Raw genomic sequence first — 22,271 nt, 5'->3', positions numbered from 1 at the left:
AGAGAGGAAAAGACATTTACTAAATCCTTACCTGAAAGAGAAGAGAACGGGTCTAGATTGAACTTCTATCATGGACCAGGCAAGACATTTTCTAGAATAATCTGCAGAGTGCATATCTTGTACATGAATCTTCATAAAACTCCAGAAAGTGACAGTAGCCCTGTTTTGCATCTGAGTAGAAGTTAGAAAACTCAACCATATTCGGTACTAGAATATGTGGGAGGAGATTTAAATCCTATCCTGTCTAAATCCACACCTCATGCCTCCTAATTAAGTTGTTAATAAACCCAGGAAGATGTCACTTTTGTTTCAATATGGCCTATTAAGTACCAAAGGTAACAGTCACTGGAGCAATAATGTAACACACATGTAAGGAAATCTACTGTATTAGCTTCAGGTACAGCTTTTATATGATTTGTTGCTGTGCTAGATGATAAATTGCCCCAAATGTATTATATTTTAAATTTAAAAACCACACACATACAAAGGATACACACTCTCTTGGGATTGTATAGTTACAACACTTTGCTTAATTCCTTTTCATATTTCTGTTCTATGATAAAAACAACGATTCCTATTCGGGAGCATGTTCTGAAGCTGATTTGACGGGTAGCCTTCATTTGCTGAAAAGATTCAGAAATCTTTTCAGATTTCAAGATGAAATCAGAACCAACTTCTTCTCCTCTAGCTCTTCTTCTGGGTTTATTATTCTGCAGGAAGCCTGCAGTGAAAGAAAGCTGACTTCCAACGCTAAGTGTGCCGCTGACAAGACGTATGGAGGTAATCACATGTGGCGCTCACAAAGGCTATTAATACAAGGAGGTGCTATTTATGCTGGTTTCCTGGGGACCGTATCCAAACTGAAAAGGCCAGTTCTGTACTTTTTGTATTTATCAGCCTGCTCTTCCTTCATGTCGACTGATTCACTCTGTCCTTACAGTGGCCCTGGGGAAACATCTAACGTGGAGAAAAACCTTGGGGAGGAAAGAAAAGAGGAAAAGAGAAGCTTTCGCTTCCCAAGAGTGAGCTACCCCTATTTAGAATCACACATATTCATGAACAAGGCAAGATTTGAAATGCATTGTGCCATGGGGACTTGCCATAGACACAAAGTCACAGGAACCTTGAGATCCTCCATGGTATAAGGTATTTACCCTTTTCACAGTTTCAGAAATGGATCCTGGAACTGATTTCTGTTTATTAGACTGGTGCCAAGTAAGGACAAGAAGTCATTTTGGGCAGTTTGTCAGCTAGGCCAGTGACAGAAAAGCATACATACGGCTCTCTTGAGGCATAAATATATTTATTAGCTTCTTCTACTACTGTCTCGATATCCTTTGCAGGTGTATGCTCATCTCCATAATGTGCGTTCTTTTAATATGCTGGCATAATCTCCAGTACTGAGTGTGGGGAGAAGGCATGGATTTGTCTAATTTCCACAAGATAACACAAATCACTAGCAGGTAGACACTTGGAAAAACATCTGATGAGAAGAAAAGAGATTAGTCAGAAAGTCTTGTTTGGATAAGCTTTGATCAATGAAAAGCTTGTATTCCCTTGCAGGGCAGAAGGACGTAGAGACTTTGTATTAAACTTCTTGGAAAAACAATAAAATACGTAAACTCTTGGTTTTATCTGCATCATGTGTATAGGCTAAGGAGTTGGCAAAATCTAGCAATTATTTAACATGTTGTTGATATTTTAACAGGAAACCAAAGGCCTGTTAAAGTCCTCACGTGACAATACTAAGTGACGACAAAGGTTCCTAACGTCAGCTCTCTCTCCTATTGGTAATCCTGTGATAAACATCCTTTGTTGAAGGGCTCAGAGAAAAGCATCACTTTATTACTGACCAACACCCTGCCCCAGACACTCTCGATGCACTCAGAATGCTTCCTATTTCAGTCACACGGTTGGAGTCTCAACTCATTACCCACACTGACATCCACATCCTCCATGTGACTGAACTCAAAAGCCAGATTTGCTTGTTGTCATAGCATCTGTTCTGAGGCGCAGATCTGATTCTAGGACCTGTTTCACCTAATATATATTTCTCCTGTACTTACCTATCAGAGTAGACAGAGTGCCTTAATTTCAATATTCTCCTAATTAAAAAAGGGTAGTTCTCTAACAGAGGGCCAACAAATACTTGCCCAACCACTACAGCACGGTAAGACTGCAAAGAGACCTGTTGTCATTCAGTTTAAATAGCACAAGGGCAGGCCCACCTGAGGATGTCACTGGCACCAGAGTAGTTGGATATATACCATGTGTAGCCAGAAACACCAAGCAATATTGCTGCCCAGCTAAAGCCAGAGGAAGATAATACTTCCCCAGACAGACACTTCATGGAACAATTCCCTACTGTATATAGCTTTACATGCCTCAGATCTTCATCTGAATCCGGGTCCCCACTGCGTTATTTGGTTTTATTACAAAATGAGAAGAAAACAAAAAAAGACTCAGCAGAGACAGCATGGTGAATGAAAGTGATGGTCTATCACCAGCTACAACTTTCAGTTCTTAATTTTTCCATTTTCTCCTAAGGACTGACTTGAATTCTATAATGAAAAATAGGCAAAGAAGCAAAGTCCTCAATTTTCTACACTTCAGTGTAATTGTTTCTGCTGGTCTTAATGAAACAAAAATGTAATTTGACCTTTAAAATGCACAGCAAGGAGGTTTATGTTTCAGGAAGTATGGGAGAAATGCCTCCCTACGGTACGGCTGTGAAAAGAGAAAACACTATGGCTGCATTGGGGGGTATGTGAATGATCTGGGCATGGAAAGGAAATCTCCCTCCTCTTGTCTGCAGTGGTGGATTAGGAGGGCTGCTGGAGGAGGGGCAGAGAGCTACTGGGTAGTGGCAGGGGTGGGGGGGTTGCAAAGGGAGGACTCTCCACTCTTCACCCAAGGAGCTGCAGCAGACCATGCAGAAGGACGGTGTAATTTTCGTCTCCCTTTCCTCTCACTCAGGCTTTCTCAGCCTTACTGATGTCTTGGACTAGATTGTTCTTTGGTGGGGGTGGGGAGTGGGGTCGGGGAGACTGTCCTGTGCTTACTAGGATAAGTATTAATAGTGGTATCCTGGTGTCTGCCTACTAGATGCCAGTAACACTACCTCTCTGCAGCTGTGACAACTTGAAATATTTCCAGACATGCCAACTGTCTCCCTGGGAGAAGGCAAATTCATCTGGTTGGGAACACTGCTCTAGCCCCAGACATATCACCGTCCTTTGCGGGACTCTCAATCTGTGGTTTTCAACCACAGATGCATAAGAGAATCCCCAGGGGATCTTTAAAAACAAAAACCCTATTTCTGGGTTCACTTATGCCCAGTGAAATCAGCATCTCTGGGCCTGGTACCAAAGCAGAGGATGACCACAGAGCTCTAGAGTTTGTAATTATAGTGCATACACACACATGTACTTTGGTACTGAGAGAAGTAAATATTAATTCTCAGGCATCATCTTTCAGTCAATGCTAAGTTATTCACAAAGAGAACAAATGAAAAACCTGAAGGGCACAGAAAAACTCAGCTTTTAGCACTGTATGGAGAGCCAGATATTAGAAAAGGCAGCTTAAAGTTTGGGGAGTTTGACCAGGGGGAGGGGAGGAAACAACCAAAGAAGAAGAATCCTGTTATGTGATAAATCTGCAAAAGTGAAGACAAACGGTCTCATCTGGACTCAAGCTGAGGTAGTTCTAAGGCTGCCTGCTCCAAGAATTTGATGTTATTCGGGCACCCAAGAAGCAGCAAAGTGGGAATATGGGACAGACTACTGCCTGGCTTGCTCTGAAATGCAACAGCCCCACTGACAATTTCTTCTTCGGGAGGCCTTCTCGAGTTCATATCCCAGAAAAAGACACAACATTTAAAATGTCACAGCAGTGATATCTGGTCTGTGCGTGGGGCCACCCTGCGGACCACCCTGGTGGTCTGTGTGTGGTTCTGCTTGGCTACCCACAGGGCTTTAGCAGCAGATAAAGAGCCCTCCTTCAGAGGGGGATTTGAGAGATGCACAAGATATACTTATCTCGAAGTGGCTTTCTCTTTAGCTGACAGTTCTCACATTTAGAGTCATTCTTTTGGCTGGAGGAGAGCTTTAACAGACTCTGTTAGCTGGTTAACATGCAAATCTGTCACTCTGGTGGGGGCAGTGGCGGGGGGATCACATGGTCATCAAAATGATGAGATTACCAGTGACACAAAATGAGTTTTAGTCGTTATTAAAAGGAAGAAAAGAAAAAGGAGACAGAGAGCCCATTACAAGGTCCTACGGTATAGCAGGGGTTTCCTGGGTGGCTCAGCAGTAAGAATCCACCTGCCAATGCAGGGAACCCAGGAGACAGAGGTTCAGTCCCTGGGTTGGGAAGATGATCTGGAGGGAGGAAATGGCAACCTGCTTCAGCAAAATTCCATGGACAGAGGAGCCTGGTTGGCTACATTCCGGGGAGGTGGGGTGTCACACAGTGCGGTCACACAGAGCCATTCACGACTGAGCAACTGAACACGCAGGCATAATGTGACTGGGGTCGCTGTGAGGCCTGTAGGGCGCAGTAGGAGGCTCACCTGCCCTTGCAGGGAGGGAGTGAACTCCAAGATTAAGGGAAAGCCAACAGAGAAAGGGAAGGTGGGCAAGGGCTTATGGTCGGGGGAGCTGGGAAACTTCTGACCTACTTCTAATTTCTTGGCACTGTTTCAAGAGAAAATAAACACAGGTCCAGGAACACGTCTGGCCACTTTATACAGGAGGCATGCTTTGACTGATTTCCCTTTCTTTTTTGAAAGCAAAGCGGCCTAAACATATTATCCCCTCCAGCCCCCATTCTTTGCAACCTGGTTACCCAGCACATACCCTAACCCTTTGGCTCCTTACCATCTTCCGTTTTCTTTAGGAATGCTTTTAATTAGATGTTAAACTGACAATAGCACCTAACAATTTTTTTTACAGCTCTATTTTGGAATCCTTTCTCCCCCAGCATATGGCAAAACAATCAAGTATTACTCTCCTTCCTCAATGCTTTTTGAATTTAATGTTTTATTGCTCATTTAAAGCCGTCAACATCAACTTGGCCATGCACACACAGATTTGTGAGAAGTTAGACTAGTCTGCACACAAAGCAATTAAACCTGGCAGCTATGATTCGAAAGGATGAATATTTTCCAGTTGTGGTAGGGGGCCAATCATATAGGAAAGAAACCAGCTGCTTCATGTTAGTTCCTGATGTGACTTTTCACACAGACGCTCATGTTGCAAAATTTATTTTCTGTGAAGACATATTGAGAGGGTATTGTGTCATCTTTGTTCCCCCTCTTAAATCCCTAATTCTTTCTGGAAAAATGAGAAGGAGCCATGTAATGATCGTTTAGCCCCATGCAACTGTGTCCTGGTTAAGTGCCAGCTCTGATATTATAAGTTAGCTACTTAATGGCTTTCTTCAGTAACATATTGAGCAAAACATTCTTCACAGCCAGATTGGGAAGGACAAGGATTTCCTTCATTTCGCTCAGACTCCCGTGACTCAGTACTGAGCTTGTGCAAACCATGGCTTTCTCCCAACATCACACAATTCATTCCGGTGAATTCCAGCTTGGGGGAGAATTTAGTTACTTGGGATTCACCTCCTGAAGCTGGTGCTTTGGTAGCAAAGTGAATATGAAGGTTTTTTTTTTTTTAACTGAGTGTCTATTTATTTCTAAACTACACACAGCGCCTATTGAGTGCTTAGGTGAGAGAACAGGGTGGCCCCGAGGAAGTGAAGGAGAAGCTGCAGAGGGATGTACTCCACACCCCTGTTGCTAATGCACCACGTGAGTCAACATCTGCCTCAGAACCGGCACTCCTGGAAATCTCCAGAGGACGCCACATCCTCCAAATCTGGATACACTCTATGATACAGCCCTGAGGTTTCCATTGTACTAAATGAATAGCGCTGCACTCAAAATTGTCTCTAGTGCCTAGAGTTCGTGATTTCAGCACCACTAGGGAAGTTTCATTTTTTAAGCTTTTAAGCTGCCTTCTTCTATTCCGTGACCTACTATTTTTTCAAGAGCACCACAATCCTTAAGATCCAGCCTTTGCTCCTCAGAAAATGAGAGGCTTAATTCAAGCACATCGCCCTGTTGCCTGGGCAGCATACTTATTTTGAATAGAGGCCAAGTTTTTCCCTTTGGCATAAATGCATGTTTGTGGTTGATAAAAAATACTTTAGTTTTATGTTCAAGTTAACATCTGTGTAATTATTTGGGGATTGTTTTGCTGAAGGGTTAGGGCAGAAAACAAGGGGTGGTGTTTTCCCCTTTCACAGAAATACCATACGGGAAGTAGTTGGTCTAAATGTTCTCTTGTTCAGTTTGGAGGGAAAATGTCCTTTGGTCAAGGAGGTGACTTTTAAACAGCCGTATTGCTTTGGCAGAGCTCATTCAGAAGCCATCCTTCCCATCAGTATAAAACACGATGTGAATTACAAGCAAAGATACGCATCTTCCGTGGGTGCTGACTTTCCTGGCCCCACACTTCCCGCTCTTGAGGAGTAAAGCACTCAAAGAATCTGTTATAAATCTCAAGATGTCTCATGAGCCATGCGATGTTCATTTTACTAAGGAAATAAAAAATAAAAGGACTCAAAGCAGCTGGAGGAGAGAGGTAATTTGAGGTCATTGCTACACTCTGTCGATTAGTGTGTGAGTCACTCAGAGGGAAGGTGTCACACGTGGGCCTCAGAGGAAGATTGTATCCTAAAATGCCACACCAAAGGAGAAGACAGAGTAGTCTTCTGTGAGCAGCCTCCAGACAGAGGCTCCAGACAGAGGCTGGTAAACCACGACCCCGCTGAGCCAGATTTGCCCCCTGCCTCCGAAGGCTCTCCGGCTGCTTCCACACCCCAACAGCAGCCCTGAGTAGGAGCACACAGACCTTACAGCCTGGAAAGCTTAAGGTTTTTTAACCTGCCGGCACTTTACAGGCGACGTGTGCTGACTCTGGCTCCAGAGAACAAGTCTGGATGTTGTGTGTTCTTTTATTTATTTATTTTTGGCTGTGCTGGTCTTCACTGCTGCACATGAGTTTTTTCTAGTTGCAGAGAGCTGGGGCTCCTCTCCAGTTGTGTGCAGGCTTCTCATTGTGGTGGCTCCTCCTGTTGTGGAACAAGGGCTCTAAGGTGCTTGGGCTCAGTAACTGTGGCGCTCTGGCCTTGTTGCTCCACTGCATGTGGGATCTTCCTGGACCAGGGATCGAATCCATGTCCCCTGCATTGGCTTCTTAACCGCTGGAACATCAAGGAAGCCCCTGAGCATGCTTTTACATATTAGGGTCCCATCAATTCATGGGAAATAGATGGGGAAACAAGGGAAACAGTGTCAGACTTTATTTTTGGGGGCTCCAAAATCACTGCAGATGGTGACTGCAGCCATGAAATTAAAAGACGCTTACTCCTTAGAAGAAAAGTTATGACCAACCTAGATAGCATATTCAAAAGCAGAGACATTACTTTGCCAACAAAGGTCCGTCTAGTCAAGGCTTTGGTTTTTCCAGTGGTCATGTATGGATGTGAGAGTTGGACTGGGAAGAAAGCTGAGTGCCGAAGAATTGATGCTTTTGAACTGTGGTGTTGGAGAAGACTCTTGAGGGTCCCTTGGACTGCAAGGAGATCCAACCAGTCCATTCTGAAGGAGATCAGCCCTGGGATTTCTTTGGAAGGAATGATGCTAAAGCTGAAGCTCCAGTACTTTGGCCACCTCATGCAAAGAATTGACTCATTGGAAAAGACTCTGATGCTGGAAGGGATTGGGGGCAGGAGGAGAAGGGGACAACAGAGGATGAGATGGCTGGATGGCATCACTGACTGGATGGACATGAGTCTGAGTGAACTCTGGGAGTTGGTGATGGACAGGGAGGCCTGGCGTGCTGCGATTCATGTGGTCGCAAAGAGTCGGACACAACTGAGTGACTGAACTGAACTGAACTGAAGGATAAATTGAGAAGGAGAAGGGGACGACAGAAGATGAGATGGTTGGATGGCATCACCGACTCAATGGACATGGTTTTGGGTGAACTCTGGGAGTTGGTGATGGACAGGGAGGCTTGGCATGCTGCAGTTCATGGGGTCGCAAAGAGTTGGACATGACTGAGTGACTGAACTGAACTGAACTGAAGGATAAATTGGAAAAGTCGTGTAACTATAAAATTTAAAAATCAATGATAATAATAGTAATAATAACACTTTTTATTTGTGTAGCATCTTTACCTTCTCCGAGTACTTTCAAACATATTCTTGGAGTTTGCTTGAACAATTAGTGAGGTTATAATCTGATTGAACAGAGAAGTGTTCCACTGGGTGGAGGGTAAATGATTCCTCACTGAATGATAACTGAAGGAGATGGTTTGTTTTCAAGTCCCTGGTGACTTATGCACCCCTGGAATCTCACAGTCTAAGTAGCAGATGATTTAAAGTTTGAGACTTTTACATTAGGTTACTGTTTGACATAATCCTTAGTTTTACACTATGCTACAGTCAGCAAAAAAGCACATCAGTGTCAAAGAAAGGACTTAGAATGGGAAGAATATGTGGAAAGTGTGATCAAACTCTGGAATCATGATAGGCCAATATAGGGAACATGCTATGTGAGCCTGGACATTGTGGACATGTGTTTTCTTTGTTCTTATTTTCCTCTTTAACACCACGATTTTTCTCCAGGGATCCAGGGTTCTTTACCTCTCAGTTCATGGAGTTCAGGTGGGGTTTCCCCCGAAACCTGCCAATGTCCCACCACTAACTCTCTGAGCAGGCACGTGACTCTGGCCTGGCCAGTGGGAAGACTGTCCCTGTGGCCACAGGGATTGCTTTATGGACAGATATATGACCCAACCCAGCCAATGGGAATTAGCCCTTTTGGACTTTTTTATCAGAACTACTGGAAACGAAGTCCTCTCTAAGATCATGGGGCTAAAGACTGTGTATGCTTGGAGCTGCCAGCGTGTCATCTTTGCTGCTACATGGAGACACTGTACCTAAGAGTGAAGTGAAGAATAAGCAGAACCAGGAGACTGTGGGGGACACTGGGCAAGGAAAGGAGGCAGAGAGAGAGAGAGAGAGAAAGAGAGAGAGAGGAATCTGAATCCTGCTAACATACTGGGCTTAGAACCAAATTTGCCTAAAGGAATTTCCTGGGATTTTCATGTACATCAGTAATAAATCCTCTTTTCTCTTTAACTACTGTGATTTGAGGTTCTGTCACTTGAAACTGAAAGTATCCTGATGGATACACTGAGAACATTTTCTACTGATATTAACTTAATCTTTTTACTAACAGATATTTCACTCTGACTGTGGACATGAGCAAAAGTATAAGGCTGAAAGAAATGTCTTCCATCAAAATCCACTGCAGAGCAGGGCAGGGCAGGACCAAAACCACACTGGCATACCATTTCTTAATTCCAGTCTTCAAGATACCAAGAATGGGGGTCTATCACTAAGTTTACATAAGTTGTTTCTGAATTTTGTTAAGGGAGCTTTCCTTATTTTATGATATCAGGCTGGAAAATATTCTTTCTGAGTAAGCATTCATGTTAACCTTCCAAAGATTTGTCAAAAATATAGTTTTTGAAGTTTTGTCCTTTATTGAGGTTGTGTTCTAAATCATTCATATACTTTTGACCCAACTTCAAACTCCAGCGAATAATGTCTATCAGGTTTCTCTTTATTTCAAATTTTCTCTTCTTTTCTATTCCCAAGATATGCATCTGTCAGCAGGGTTTAAGAAAACTCACTGAAGTGTTGTTCTGTGATGTTTATGTATTAAATAAAAATTTTTCCATCTGATGCTTTTACCTATAGGAACAGCTCAAGTACCAAAAATTGATAGTTTCTAAGTGAAATTACTCACCAGTTGTGTAATTCAGCAAAGGCAGCTTTGATCTTCTTCACGGAACTATCTACTTCTTCCTTGATCATGACACGATATCTAGTTAGAGACACAGTACAGCGTTGCAAATCCTTCACTGATTTCTCAATATTTGGGCCTGAAATTAATGTCAAGAAAGAACACGTTAAAGTGATCAGTTTATTTTTTTTACTTCTGAGCTAAACAACAACGACAGAGGCAACTATATCCCCTTCCAATAAGAAGAGCTCTTCTTTTGTTTTTCAATTTAAAAAAAAAGTTCCATTAAGAGGATGTTTATAATCCCAATTTTTTAAAATCCAGAGTGGGTGGTTTGTGTGGTCCCTGAGAAGCTGTGATCTCACCAGTGGGCTCTCTGGCTGGGCCATTTTGGGCACATGTATCTCCTTTACCCTTTGCAAAGAGACTCTGATCATTATGTTCTATTACAAACTGGGGTTTCTTAGAATCTGATACGTCTAAAGACCATTTGTGCTGCTGGCTCTCTCTATAAACACCACTCTGTGTGGTTTAAAGCCAGCAGGGCTTTGGGAAGAGGAAAATGACACAGAGGTTGGGAGAGGTACAGATGGGCTAGAGAGAGGACAGAGCATCCGTGCCAGGTACCCTGGCTCTGGCCCCATCAGTCCTGAGCCAGGCCTGTAATTATAGCAGCAGAACTTAAAGCAGCTCTGTGGGTGCCAATCTTGCCTGATTTCCTGAAACTGTCACCAGGCTTTACAGATAGTGCAGAGCAAATAGGCAAATTGTACTTATCCCAACAAGGGGATGGTTTCTTAGGAAAAAGAAATCTCTCTCAAGAAAAGTGAGAAGGTATAATCAAACCCAAGCCAAGGAAATCAGATACAACTGAGGCCTGAATGAGAATATCTAAATCCTCTGGTAATCAGAAAGGAAGCGATTTAGCCCCTTTCATGTTTAATACTAGTTATGCATAAAGTATCAATATATCAAAGTTCAAAAAGTAATCAAAGTACAGTGTGTCCAATATAAAACCCTCTTTCAGTGTCTTTTGTCTGAAAGTTCTAACACAGAACTGAATTTACGTGAGGAACATCATATCAGAAGACATGGTTGGCCTCTAAACTCATCTTTAGTCAATGCAAATTCAGAACCTGTATATCAGGGAAACATTCAACATTTATGTGGCTAAAGAGGCTCCTGAATTAACATTTGCTTTATAGGATGTTAGGGTACCAAGTGTTTGTGGTGCAAATTTATCCATGCCTAGAAAGAGAAGAATGGCCACAGAGAGGCAGGGAAAGAGGATATAATTCCACTTAAACATTCAAGCCCTTTGATTAACAACGGAGGAATCATATCTGGTTTTCAATCTATGTGGCTCACAGAAAGAAATGCAATTTCAGGTCTAACTCTCTTTACTAAGCGGCATCTTTTGGAAAGTTCTGTCATTCAGGTACTTCTCTGTGTGCGCAAAATACGTTGAATCATTTGTGCAAAAGAAATCACTTTACCTCTTTTCTTTGCCAACTCATCTGGCTTTATTTCAAGATGAGCTGCAGGGGCATTGGACTTAACAGGAGATGTTTTTGTCTTAGGCTTGCTTGGGTTACAAGGCTGCTCAGCTGACCACTGTAGGCCATCTGACCTCTCTGGTGTTCCATGTATAGGTTTGGGGTTCCCATCTAAGGACAGTTTCTGTTGCAGTGGTCTGTTGCCTTCTGTAAGAAAACACCAAATAATGTCTGTGAAGTGATAAACTAAAAACACTGATGATCAGCTGATGGGGATGCCACAATTCTGGGTTTTGTTAACATGTTGGCAATAGTTCCTTTCACTGCAAACAGTCAAGAAACTGTTTTAATAGATTCCCCAGAAGATGAAAGGCTAGACTAGAAAGAGCCTTGTTCTTGGAGTTAGAAAACCTCAGTGGGTGTTTTGACTCTAGTAATTACTTACAGAGTGACCCCAGGCAAGCCACTTATCTCTGAGTCTTAGTTTCCTCACCCATAACTACCCAGGAAGGTCCTTAGGAGCCTTATATGCATGAACAGTTCCCCCACTATTCAGTAAAGGCTTAGATGTCTTTAAGTGCGATTTCAAATTGAGGCTATAAAAACATAGCCCTCCCATCTCCAAGTGCTACATCAATGTCTTTTGGTATTTTATTCAGAATTAATGAAGGCAGAAGAGAAGCTAGGGCAAGAATGAAGTGACAACAGGTCCTATGATCATTTCATCTAATTTATGAAAGGATTAAATCAGGAAACATCATCACAATAACTCAACTATATTTTAAATCTAGAGAGTCAGATTCCCTCTGGAGCTTTAACAGATGTGGCAATAAATTAGCAGCACGTTGCTTTCGGCATCTTTTAAAGGTAGGTTCCTATTTAGTTACTGCTGGAGTGGATTAAATGGCACCTCAGTGGCCTGAAAAGGAAATGTATCACACTTAACATCTTACTGACAACCAGAGAGAGCTCTGGGTATGAGAAAAAGGGAAGCCAGCCTGCTTTTGCAGGTCAGGTTCTTGGAGAAAGTTGGGTGTAATGGAAAGAGTGTAGGTTTGGCACTTCTGACCTTCCTGATGTCTGGATTACCTTGTATGAATGAGTCCATTTCTCTGGCCAACTATGGCTCATACCCAAACAGAGCACAACATCATCGCTATGAAGCCCGGCCTCTGCCTCACCTCTCTCTACTTCCTGGTGTAACCTGGTGCATTAAATTCAACACAAAGTTTTCATGTCTGCTCCTTCCCTGCAGAGGCTAAGATGCCCTTAAAGGCGGATACAAAATCTGATTCGTTTCTGAAGCTCTAGTACTTGTGTCTAGCTCAATAGCTATCTGTAGGATTGTGACTGAATTAAAGTACTCTTAAAACGATTTCACAGAAAAAAAAAAAAAAAAGAAAGAAACAAAGAATACCTTTCCTGACACTGTCACAAGCATTATAGAAAATACATTTGGAAAGTACAAAAGAATAGAATTTGGTCCTAGTCAGTTTGGCTTTAGACGTTTGCCCATTTATGATGGGTAAATCTGATTTTAGCTGAATCCATCATTTATTACCTATATATCAAAAAGGCACAGCCTACGTTTTATAGGCTGAATATTGAGTGTCTCTTAAAATTTACTTAAAAGGAAATTATAGCACACAGTGGAATGTTCAGCCCAAAAACATCATTTCCTCCAGTAATAAAACAGATTTAAATGATAGTATACAATTTTATCTTTAGTTTTACTAAAGTTTGGAACTTCACTGCAGGGGCAGTGGTTGTCAAACTTTAGTGTGCTTAACTTTTCCCCTAGTACTAATTGCAAATGCAAATTCCCTGACACCACCTGCAGAAATTTCGATTCAGAAGTGGATCCAGGATTCAGCTTCCAGGTGTTTCGGTTGGGGTGGAGTTGGATGGTACCTGGGTAGTACCCTCACCAGGAGAAACTCTACTGTGAAAGATGAAAAACTAATTTTTTGATGACTGTATAAATGTTTTGTTAAAAGTGAGTAAGTATAGGCTGGTTCCAACTCTCTCTAAATCACAGTTGAGGTTCAGGCTTGATGAAATTCAATAAACTAAGACTCTAAAATACAGTTCATTGTGCATAGTGTAGTAAATTACTGTTATTCTTGAAAATAAAGGGGATTTCCATTATAGTCTAGTGGAAATAATGACCTTAGAACAGAAGAAAGAAATTATTCTGTTGAATGCAAAAGCATTTTAAATGGAAGACCAGCATGCAAATAAGTTTGGGATTATTAACCTAGAGCTGAATATATTTTGTGTATCAGAGAACTGATATGAGGGCTACTGGTTCATTTCATCATTCATCCAACAAATATTTATTGAGAAATGTGGGTAGTAGTATTTTTTTAGGACCTGAAAGCTGTCTCAACGGTGGGGTCATTGAATGCTGGAAAGATCTGAGTTCTCAAAGACTACTTGGGTATATTTGCACGCTGGTGATACAATCTGTCTCCAAATACAGTAAAACGCTAGGATTCTTTCAGATGAAAACTGGTAAATTGGTGGAGGGTTAGAGAACTATTGACTATAACAGAATTAGTTCATTCTGACCACAGGTGCTGATATTTCTAGCAATAGAATAAAGAGTCCTTTCCTGGGTACAGTGATTTTCCTCTAACATTATGAGCTAGAAATACCATCCGTTTTCCACCTTTCTGAAATCTACTCGTAAACTTTATCATTTTAATTAGAAATTTTGTTTATTTATTTTTGGCTGCACCGAATTTTAGTCGTGGCACATGGGCTCTGTAGTTGTGGTGCAAGGGCTTAGTTGCCCCATGGCATGTGGGATCTTAATTCCCTGACCAGGGATCGAACCTGTGTTCCTTACAGTGGAAGGCAGATTCTGAACCACAGGTCCACCAGGGAAGTCCCTCCACTTGCAATCTTCAATAGACTATAGCTGACTTGGAGCTGAGTCATATCACTCTTCAATAAGGTAGCCACTAGCCACATGAGGCTACTGAACACTTGAAACATGGCTTGTCTGAATTGAGTTGGCTCTAAGTGTAAATCACACACTGAAATGTGAAGACTTAGTACAAAAAAAAGGAGAATTAAAAATATTCCTTTGCTCAATAAAAAATATTATCACATGTCAATATGATTGTCAATATAATTTAGATAGAATATATTACTCAATTTAATTCACCTGTTTAGTTTTACTTTTTAAATGTGTCTATTAGACAATTTAAAATTACATGTACAGCTCATACTATTTTTCTATTGAAGAGCCCTAATACAAACCAAAAGAAGCATGAGATTTGTTGGCCTACAATCTGTAGTCATTACAAATTTATATTCTAGACTAAGAGTATTGATTTTAGTGAAACCTTAAAATATCCTCTTCAATTTCTACATGAGAAAAGTGGAGACAGTGATGTATGTCTTGTTCATCATTATATGCTTGGTGCCTTGTGGGTACATGATGAATACTGAATGGATGGGTGAATGAATGAATCAGTATTACTTTCGTACTTTGCATGCCTGGGGCCTTTCCAATTATAGGGAGCCTAGTTTGATATGAGTCTCTGGCTATGTCTTTATCCAATATTCATCAAATACTTGAACCAAAGGAGCTACTTCTTGGAAAGAAAAGTTATCTTTGGAAACACCCAATCTGCCCAGATTTCAATAAAGATATTTGAATTTAATCCTTGTCCATGTGTCTAAAAATTTGCTCCTAGAAGCTTATGTGTTTTTGAATCTATTACCTGAGGCTTCCTCTTATTAAAATTACTTATCAAATCCCAACATAGATGTTATATAGCTTTCTGAGTATGGATCTGATTTCTGATCCAATTTAACTCAACAGGCCTGTATAGAATGACCATCGTGTGCTAGCCCTGGCTAATTCACAGGAGTTAAATGGGACATAGTCTTTCTGCCCTTAACAACTAGTATGTAAAATGCGAAAAAAGAATATAAGACTCCAGCATGATAAATCTGAGTTGACCTTTCTCCACTAAACTATTTTGGCACCTCAGTTGAAAATTTGTTGACTGTATCTGTGTGTTCTACTGCTGAACTCTATTCTATTCCACAGATCTAATTGTTTCTCCTCACCCTGATACCACACTATCTCATTTACTAATTACTATATAATGAGTCTTAATATTAAATAATGAATGTCCTTCAATTTTACTCTTTTCCAAGATTGCCTCAAGGTCTTAGGTCCTTTGCATGTCAATATAAATTTAACAATGAACTTGTATATTTCTTCTAAAAAAAATCTGATGGGATATTAACTGCATTTGCATTCAGTGTATAAATCAATTCGGAGATAACTGGTATCTTAGTGATATTGCATCTATTGAGTACTGGACATTATATATCTCCCCATTTCTTTAGGTTTTCTTTTATTTGTTGCATCATTTTATGGCTTTCAGTGTCTTGTGCATCTTTAGTTTTTATTCCTAGGACATCAACCCTGAATACTCTTTGCAACGACTGATGCTGAAGCTGAAGCACCAATACTTTGTCCACCTGATGTGAACTGCCAACTCATTGGAAAAGACCCTGATGCTGGAAATGACTGAAGGCAGAAGAAGAGGGCAACAGAGGATGAGATGGTTGGATGGCCTCACCAACTCAATGGACATGAACTTGGGCAAACTCTGGGAGATGGTGAAGGACAGGATGGTGAAGACTGGAGTGCTGCAGTCCATGGGGTGGAAAAGAGTCGGTCATGACTTGATGACTGAACAAAAATTTTAGATGACATGCAAAATGTCATTGTATATATAGTAATTTTTTAAAACTTCATTTCCCAATTGCTGGTTGCTAGAATACAGAAATATAATTTAGCTTTTATATATTGAACTTGTACTTAAAACACCTTGCTAATTTCCTTATCAGTTTTTTGTTTTGTAGCTTTCTTGTAATTTTCTAATAGGCCATAATGATATCTGTAAATGAAGTGTAATCTCTGTCTTTCCAATCTTTCCTTGCCTTATTAGGCTGCCTAGGAATTCTAGGACAATGTAGAACAATTACTCTTGCATTGTTCTTGATTTTAGGAAAACTACATTCAATATTTTATTATCAAGTATTATATTGGCTATACAGTATAATTTTCATATGCTTATCAGTAATTTTTCTTATCTACTGGGAGTTTTTATTTTATCAAGTGATTTAAGATGATCATGCTGTTATTTTCTTTGATTTTGTTACAACATTGGTTGCTTTTAAAATGTTAAACCAATGCTGCATTCCTGAAAAAAACTACTTTGGTTATAGTGTATTAACTTTTTAATATATTGTCCTTATTTTGGTTTGCTAATATTTTGTTGAGGATTTTGCTCTTTTATTTATGAGCAATGTGGTCCTGGGATTTTTCCTGTAATAATTTTTGTCAGGTTTTGATAAGGCTATGCTGGCCTCATTAAATGAGTTGAAAAGTGCTGACTTCCTTCTATTTCTAAACTATTTCAGGAAATAAAGATTTGTTTAAGACTGTTATTATTTTTTCTTAAATTAAGAGTTCACTGGTGAAGCCACCTCAGCCTGGAATTTTAATTACCAATTGCTTTGATGGATTTAGAGCTATTTCTATTTTCCATTTCTTCTCATGTGCATTTTAGTGACTCATATTTTTAAAGAAATTTGTTCACTTCCCTTTTGGCATAAAATTCTGTTATAATATCCTGTTGCTAGTCTTTAAATAAATAAATGAGGGATCAGAATCGATTTCATTACCGATAGTGGTAACTGGGTTACTGTATTTTCATTATGGTGCAGTTCAAATTATTTTCTAGTATCTCTTGTGAATTTTTTTCCTTTGATCAATAGAGTATTTATTTTTGTGTATTTATTTTGGTTGTGCTGCATGGCTTGCAGGATCTTAGTTCCCTAACCAGGGATTGAACCCAGGTCCTCAACAGTAAAAGCACAGAGACCCAACCACTGGACTGCCAGGAAATATCCCATCAATGAATTATTTAGAAGGTTGATTAATTTCTAAATTTTTGGAAATTTTCTAGATATCTTAGTGCTATTAAATGTTATTTTACTTTTATTTTTGGTCGAAGAACATAATCTAAAGATTTTAATACTTAAATTTTTTTGAAACTTATTTTATGGTCTAGCAACTGGTCAATTTTGGTGAAAATGTCATGTGTCCTTCAAGTTGTCAGGTGTAGTGTTCTACAAATGTCAATTAGGTCAAGTTGGTTGACAACACTATTCAAAAATTCTGAAAGATTTTTAATATACTTGCTCTATCAGTTACTAATAAAATGGTGATAAAACCCATAACTATTGTGAATTTGGTCTGTCTCTGCCTTCATGTGTAAAGTGCATTTCTTTAATCAGCATATGATCGGGTCTTGCTACTGGTCTTGCTATCCAGTCTGTCAATCTCTGCTGTTTAATTAGAGTCTTTTCTCCATCTCCATTTAATATAATTATTGGTATTACTGGGTTATGTTTACCATTTTGAGTTGTGTTTATTCTTTGTTTCTTTGATTTTTTTCCTTACTTCTTTTAGGTGAAATGGTTTTCAAGAAATTGTTAGTCTTATCTGTTTTGTGATACCTCTTCATTCTTTGCTTTTAGAGGTTGTTCCAATGATTATAGTGAAAGTGAAAGTGAAGTCACTCAGTCGTGTCCGACTCTTTGTGACCCTGTGGACTGTAGCCCACCAGGATCCTTCATCCATGGGATTCTCCAGGCAAGAATACTGGAGTGGGTTGCCATTTCCTTCATCATTAATTTATCACAGTGTCCTTTGAATCAATATTATACTGCCTCATGTATAATGTAACAATCATACAATAATAAATAAATAATTACACATACCCACTTCTATCAACTGTATACTTATAGCCATATATTTTACCTCTGTGTTTGTTGTGAACCTCAGAATACATTGTTATTATTTTTGCTTTAAGCAGCCAATTGATTTTCAAAAAAACAGAGGGAAAAATAAACATTTTTCTTTCTATCCATATATTTACCATTTTCAGTGTTTTTCATTTCTTCCAGCAGATTCAAATTTCAATCTAGTATCATTTACTTTCAACCTAAAGAATATCCTTTAGCTTATTTTGTAGTGCAACTCTGTTGGTGAAAAATTGTTTCCATTTTTGTTTATCTTAAAATATCTTGACTTTATCTTCCTTTTTGAAGGATGTTTTCTCTAGAGATATATATGTATAATTCTGTATTGGCAGTTATTCCTATTACTTTATAGATTTCATTCTGGAGTTTCCTGGCCCATATCATTTCTGATGAGAAGTTAACCTTTACTCTTCTTGTTGTCTCCTGTTTGTTATGTGTGTTTTATCCTTTGACTGATTTAAAATTTTATCTTCATTTCTGACTTTCAGCAGTTTGAGTGTGACAGGCTTTGGTGTGATTTTCTATCATTTATTCTGCTTGGATTTTGATGAGCTTTTTGGATACGTGCGTTGTGGTTTTATGTTAAGTTTGGAAAAACTGTGGGCATCGTTTCTTCATATGTCCCCCTGTTTCTCCATTCTCTCCTTTTTTCTTCTGAGATTCCAATTACATATCTATGAGAATGCTTGATATTGTCCCTGGAGTCACTGAGGCTCTGCTTCTTTTGTTACCATTTTGTTTTCTCTTTTCTTCAGTTTGGATCATTTCTTTTGACCTGTCTTCAAGTTCACGGATCCTTTAGTCTTTATTGTCCAAATTGCTGCCAAATTGCTGTCCAAGTTGCATCTGATGACTTCCAAAAACTTCAAATACCGTACTTATTAGTTCCAGGGTTGTCATTTCATTCTTTCCATCTCTCCTGAAATTCTCCTCCCGTCATCTATTAAGTCCACTTTTTTGGGCAAAATTTTAAAACATATTGATAATCCTTGTCTGCAGATTTCAACATCTGGGTTGTCTATGCGGATCTCAACATCTGGGTTGTCTATGGGTCTGCTTCTAATGACTAATCTTTCTCTTCACTAAAGGTCACATTTTCTTCTTGCAATGTCTAGTAATATAGTAATACTTTAAACTGGATAGTGAATATTGTGGATGACACTTTGAGAAACACTGGGTTTTGTTATTTTCTTGTGAAGAATTTTGGATTTTATTCTAACGGTCATTAAAATACTAGCCTATCACTTTCTGCTCTCCCTGCTCCCACCCCTCCCTTTTCACCTTGAAGGCAAATGTTAGACATCTTATAAAACAAACTGGAATGGAAGTAGGTAAGGGAATAGTGGACTGTTCCTTAAAATATCTTTATTTAATTACCCTGCTCTATGCCTCTCTTTCTAGGCTTGTCCCCCATCCTAAAAGCCAACTCTAGATCTAGCGTTTCCCCATTTTCTGCCAGGCAGTCAGCATCCTTCCTGCCAAAGCTCCCTCCCTCTGAAGTCTACGCTGCAACTTCCCACATTCTGCTTCATCAGTCCTCTCCCATCTGCTTTTCTTCCTCTAGAAACTGGGGCTGTCTTTTCCCTTTCCTTCATCATTGTGCATTTCCATATTTAAAAATTCCTTTACTATAATTTAGTAGGGTTTGTGATGAAGAAGACATAAATTCTTGCCTTTATTTTTCTTAAAAAATTATTGATATGCTTTGCCAAATTATTTTCTAGTCACTTAGACCCACTGACACTCAACTGTAGTGCATGTAATTGTACTTACACTTAACTCTTGTCAATACTGAGAACTATCCATTTTCCAGTTACTAAATCTTAGTGTCTACTTACATATTTGACTTGTCCTTGATTTATTTTACAGAGTAAAACATGAACAGAGTTGGTTGTTTTCTATTAACAGTATCAAAGAAAACAAATCTTCTTTTGGGGAGAAATACATAAACTTAGATCCAAAGATTTTCATAATACATGTACAACTATGTGTTCAGATTTGAAAGTCTCTGAAAACTCCCTTGTCTCTTTAGCTTTTTGGTGAAAGCCTTTTGTACTTAAAGGTAGACTGAAGGAAGTATACACAGAATTCAAGTCTAAATTTAAAGGATGTATTAGGGAACTTCCCTGATGGTCCAGTGACTGAGACTCCTTGCTTCCACTGCAGGAAACATGGGTTCAATCCTTAGTGGGGAAACTAGATCCAACATGCTGCAACTAAGACCCAGCACAGTTAAAAAAATAAAATAAATATTAAAGGATATATTTATTATAGAGTAGTTCTAAAATAATTATTTTAACGCACTGAGTTAAGATGACTTCATAGTCTCCCATACAAATGTAATTTCAGTAAATCACATCATCTCATGATTAACTTAGTATTATAAGTGGTTCTATCAAGAAAAAAACTTTGATAAAATATAATTTTGCTATTATAAAATAATGCCTAAAATTCCTAATGTCTGTGTTACTTAAAGCATTACTATTCTCTTAAAAGTACTTGTGTGAATACAATAGTGTTTTCTGATAACCAATAATAAAGTAATTGGTAGATTTTTGACCACTGATCTTAGTATTCTTAAATATTCACAAAAGAAGAAATGCAAATGGAAATTAAACATGGCAAAATGCTCCATTTTCTTACTAATCAATTTTCTAAATAAAACAATGAGATTAGTGCAATCTTTTTGGACAGCAACATATTAAGAATTTTAAAAATATTCATACCCTTTGAACTCAATAATTCCACTTCTAAGAAAGTATGTCAAGAAAAAGATTGTTCATAAAGATTTATATACAAAAAATGTTCATTACAGCATTGCTTATAATAGCAAGGGGAAACAATGTATATGGACAACAGTTCGGAAATAATTAAAATAAATGGCAAGTTCATAAAAACACAGCACAGCTATTAAGGTCATGTTTTTAAAGAACAAAATGATATGAAGTAACGTTTATAATGTCATGTTAAGTAAAAAGCAAGATACAAAAGTTCACACACTACATTACATTTGTAAAAATGACCCCTATATATGTATAAATCTAAAACATTCTGAAATGAAATTTAACAGTGGTTGTTTCTAGGAGGTAGGCTTTTCCCCCCCTAAACCTTACGGTATTTTCCACATCTCTTCAATTAATATAAATGTCTTTTAAAACTGGAAATACAAAATCCACAATTATCTTTTAAAAGCAGCATCGGAACTCAAACATTTTAAATTCAGGCAAGAATACCGGAGTGGGTTGCCATGCCCTCCTCCAGGAGATCTTTCCCACCCAGGGATTGAACCCAAGTCTCCCGCAGTGCAGACAGAGTCTCCACCATCTGAGCCACCAGAGAGGCCCCAAATTAACCTTTACATATCCATTTATTTATATTAATAACTCAGTACAAATCATGAAAAAGGCTTGAGTGCTTATTATGTCCAGTTGTTGTTCCAGACACCAAAAACACAACAGTGGTAAAAGACATCTGTGGGTTCCATCTCATAGAACTTGCAGCCTCAAAGGAAGACACATAAACCACACCACCACACAAACACATGCAGAATTGCAACTCTGGTAAGTTTTATGGAAACAAAAGTGCACAGCCCTGGGATCCACACTTGGCATGTATGTGACTTAGGGATATCAAGAATGAATTCTCCACAGAAGAGACAACTAAGCTCACCTGAAACCACATAAAAAACTAATCAGATGAGGAGGGAAGAAAGCTGCATTCCAGGCAGACAGTGTTTGAAGCCGTTATCAAATTATTATCTCTTGACTCTACATCTACCCTTGTTTGCCCTACTTTGTGATAACTAGCAGTGCACCCTGTAAACAATTTTCTTTTGCCAATTGGTAGATTGTTACCTTTGTTAGTAGAGGGCAACAAAGAGTCCCCTGCAAGGTGATGAGGGCAGAAATACACTCCTGGTTTTGGTCCCTCATCATTATTATTATTCCCTACAGGAGCCAGAAGCCATGCAGAGGAGTTCCAGATGCATGCTCATGCCACGTTCCCTGACCTCCCCCGGTGGCAAGGGC

General features: G+C 39.3%; 1 protein-coding gene across 5 annotated transcripts in view; it reads right to left on the bottom strand.

Annotated features, from left to right (window-relative positions):
* SPATS2L (spermatogenesis associated serine rich 2 like) overlaps window positions 1-22,271 on the bottom strand; it is a 183,891-nt gene that overhangs the window by 28,685 nt on the left and 132,935 nt on the right. For 4 of the 5 annotated variants that reach the window (XM_052655200.1, XM_052655203.1, XM_052655201.1 and 1 more), the window contains 2 exons: window positions 11,383-11,589; window positions 9,890-10,025 (listed from right to left, as the gene is read on the bottom strand). In XM_052655200.1, coding sequence (XP_052511160.1) covers window positions 9,890-10,025; window positions 11,383-11,589 — 343 coding nt within the window. The remainder of the gene's footprint in view (window positions 1-9,889; window positions 10,026-11,382; window positions 11,590-22,271) is intronic. The other variant, XM_052655202.1, reaches the window with a different exon arrangement.

The sequence above is a fragment of the Budorcas taxicolor genome, chromosome 2, assembly GCF_023091745.1.
Source record: "Budorcas taxicolor isolate Tak-1 chromosome 2, Takin1.1, whole genome shotgun sequence".
In the NCBI taxonomy this organism is placed as follows: Eukaryota; Metazoa; Chordata; class Mammalia; order Artiodactyla; family Bovidae; genus Budorcas; species Budorcas taxicolor.
The sequence above is the reverse complement of the archived record's forward strand: the minus strand, read 5'-3'. Positions and strand labels throughout refer to the sequence as shown.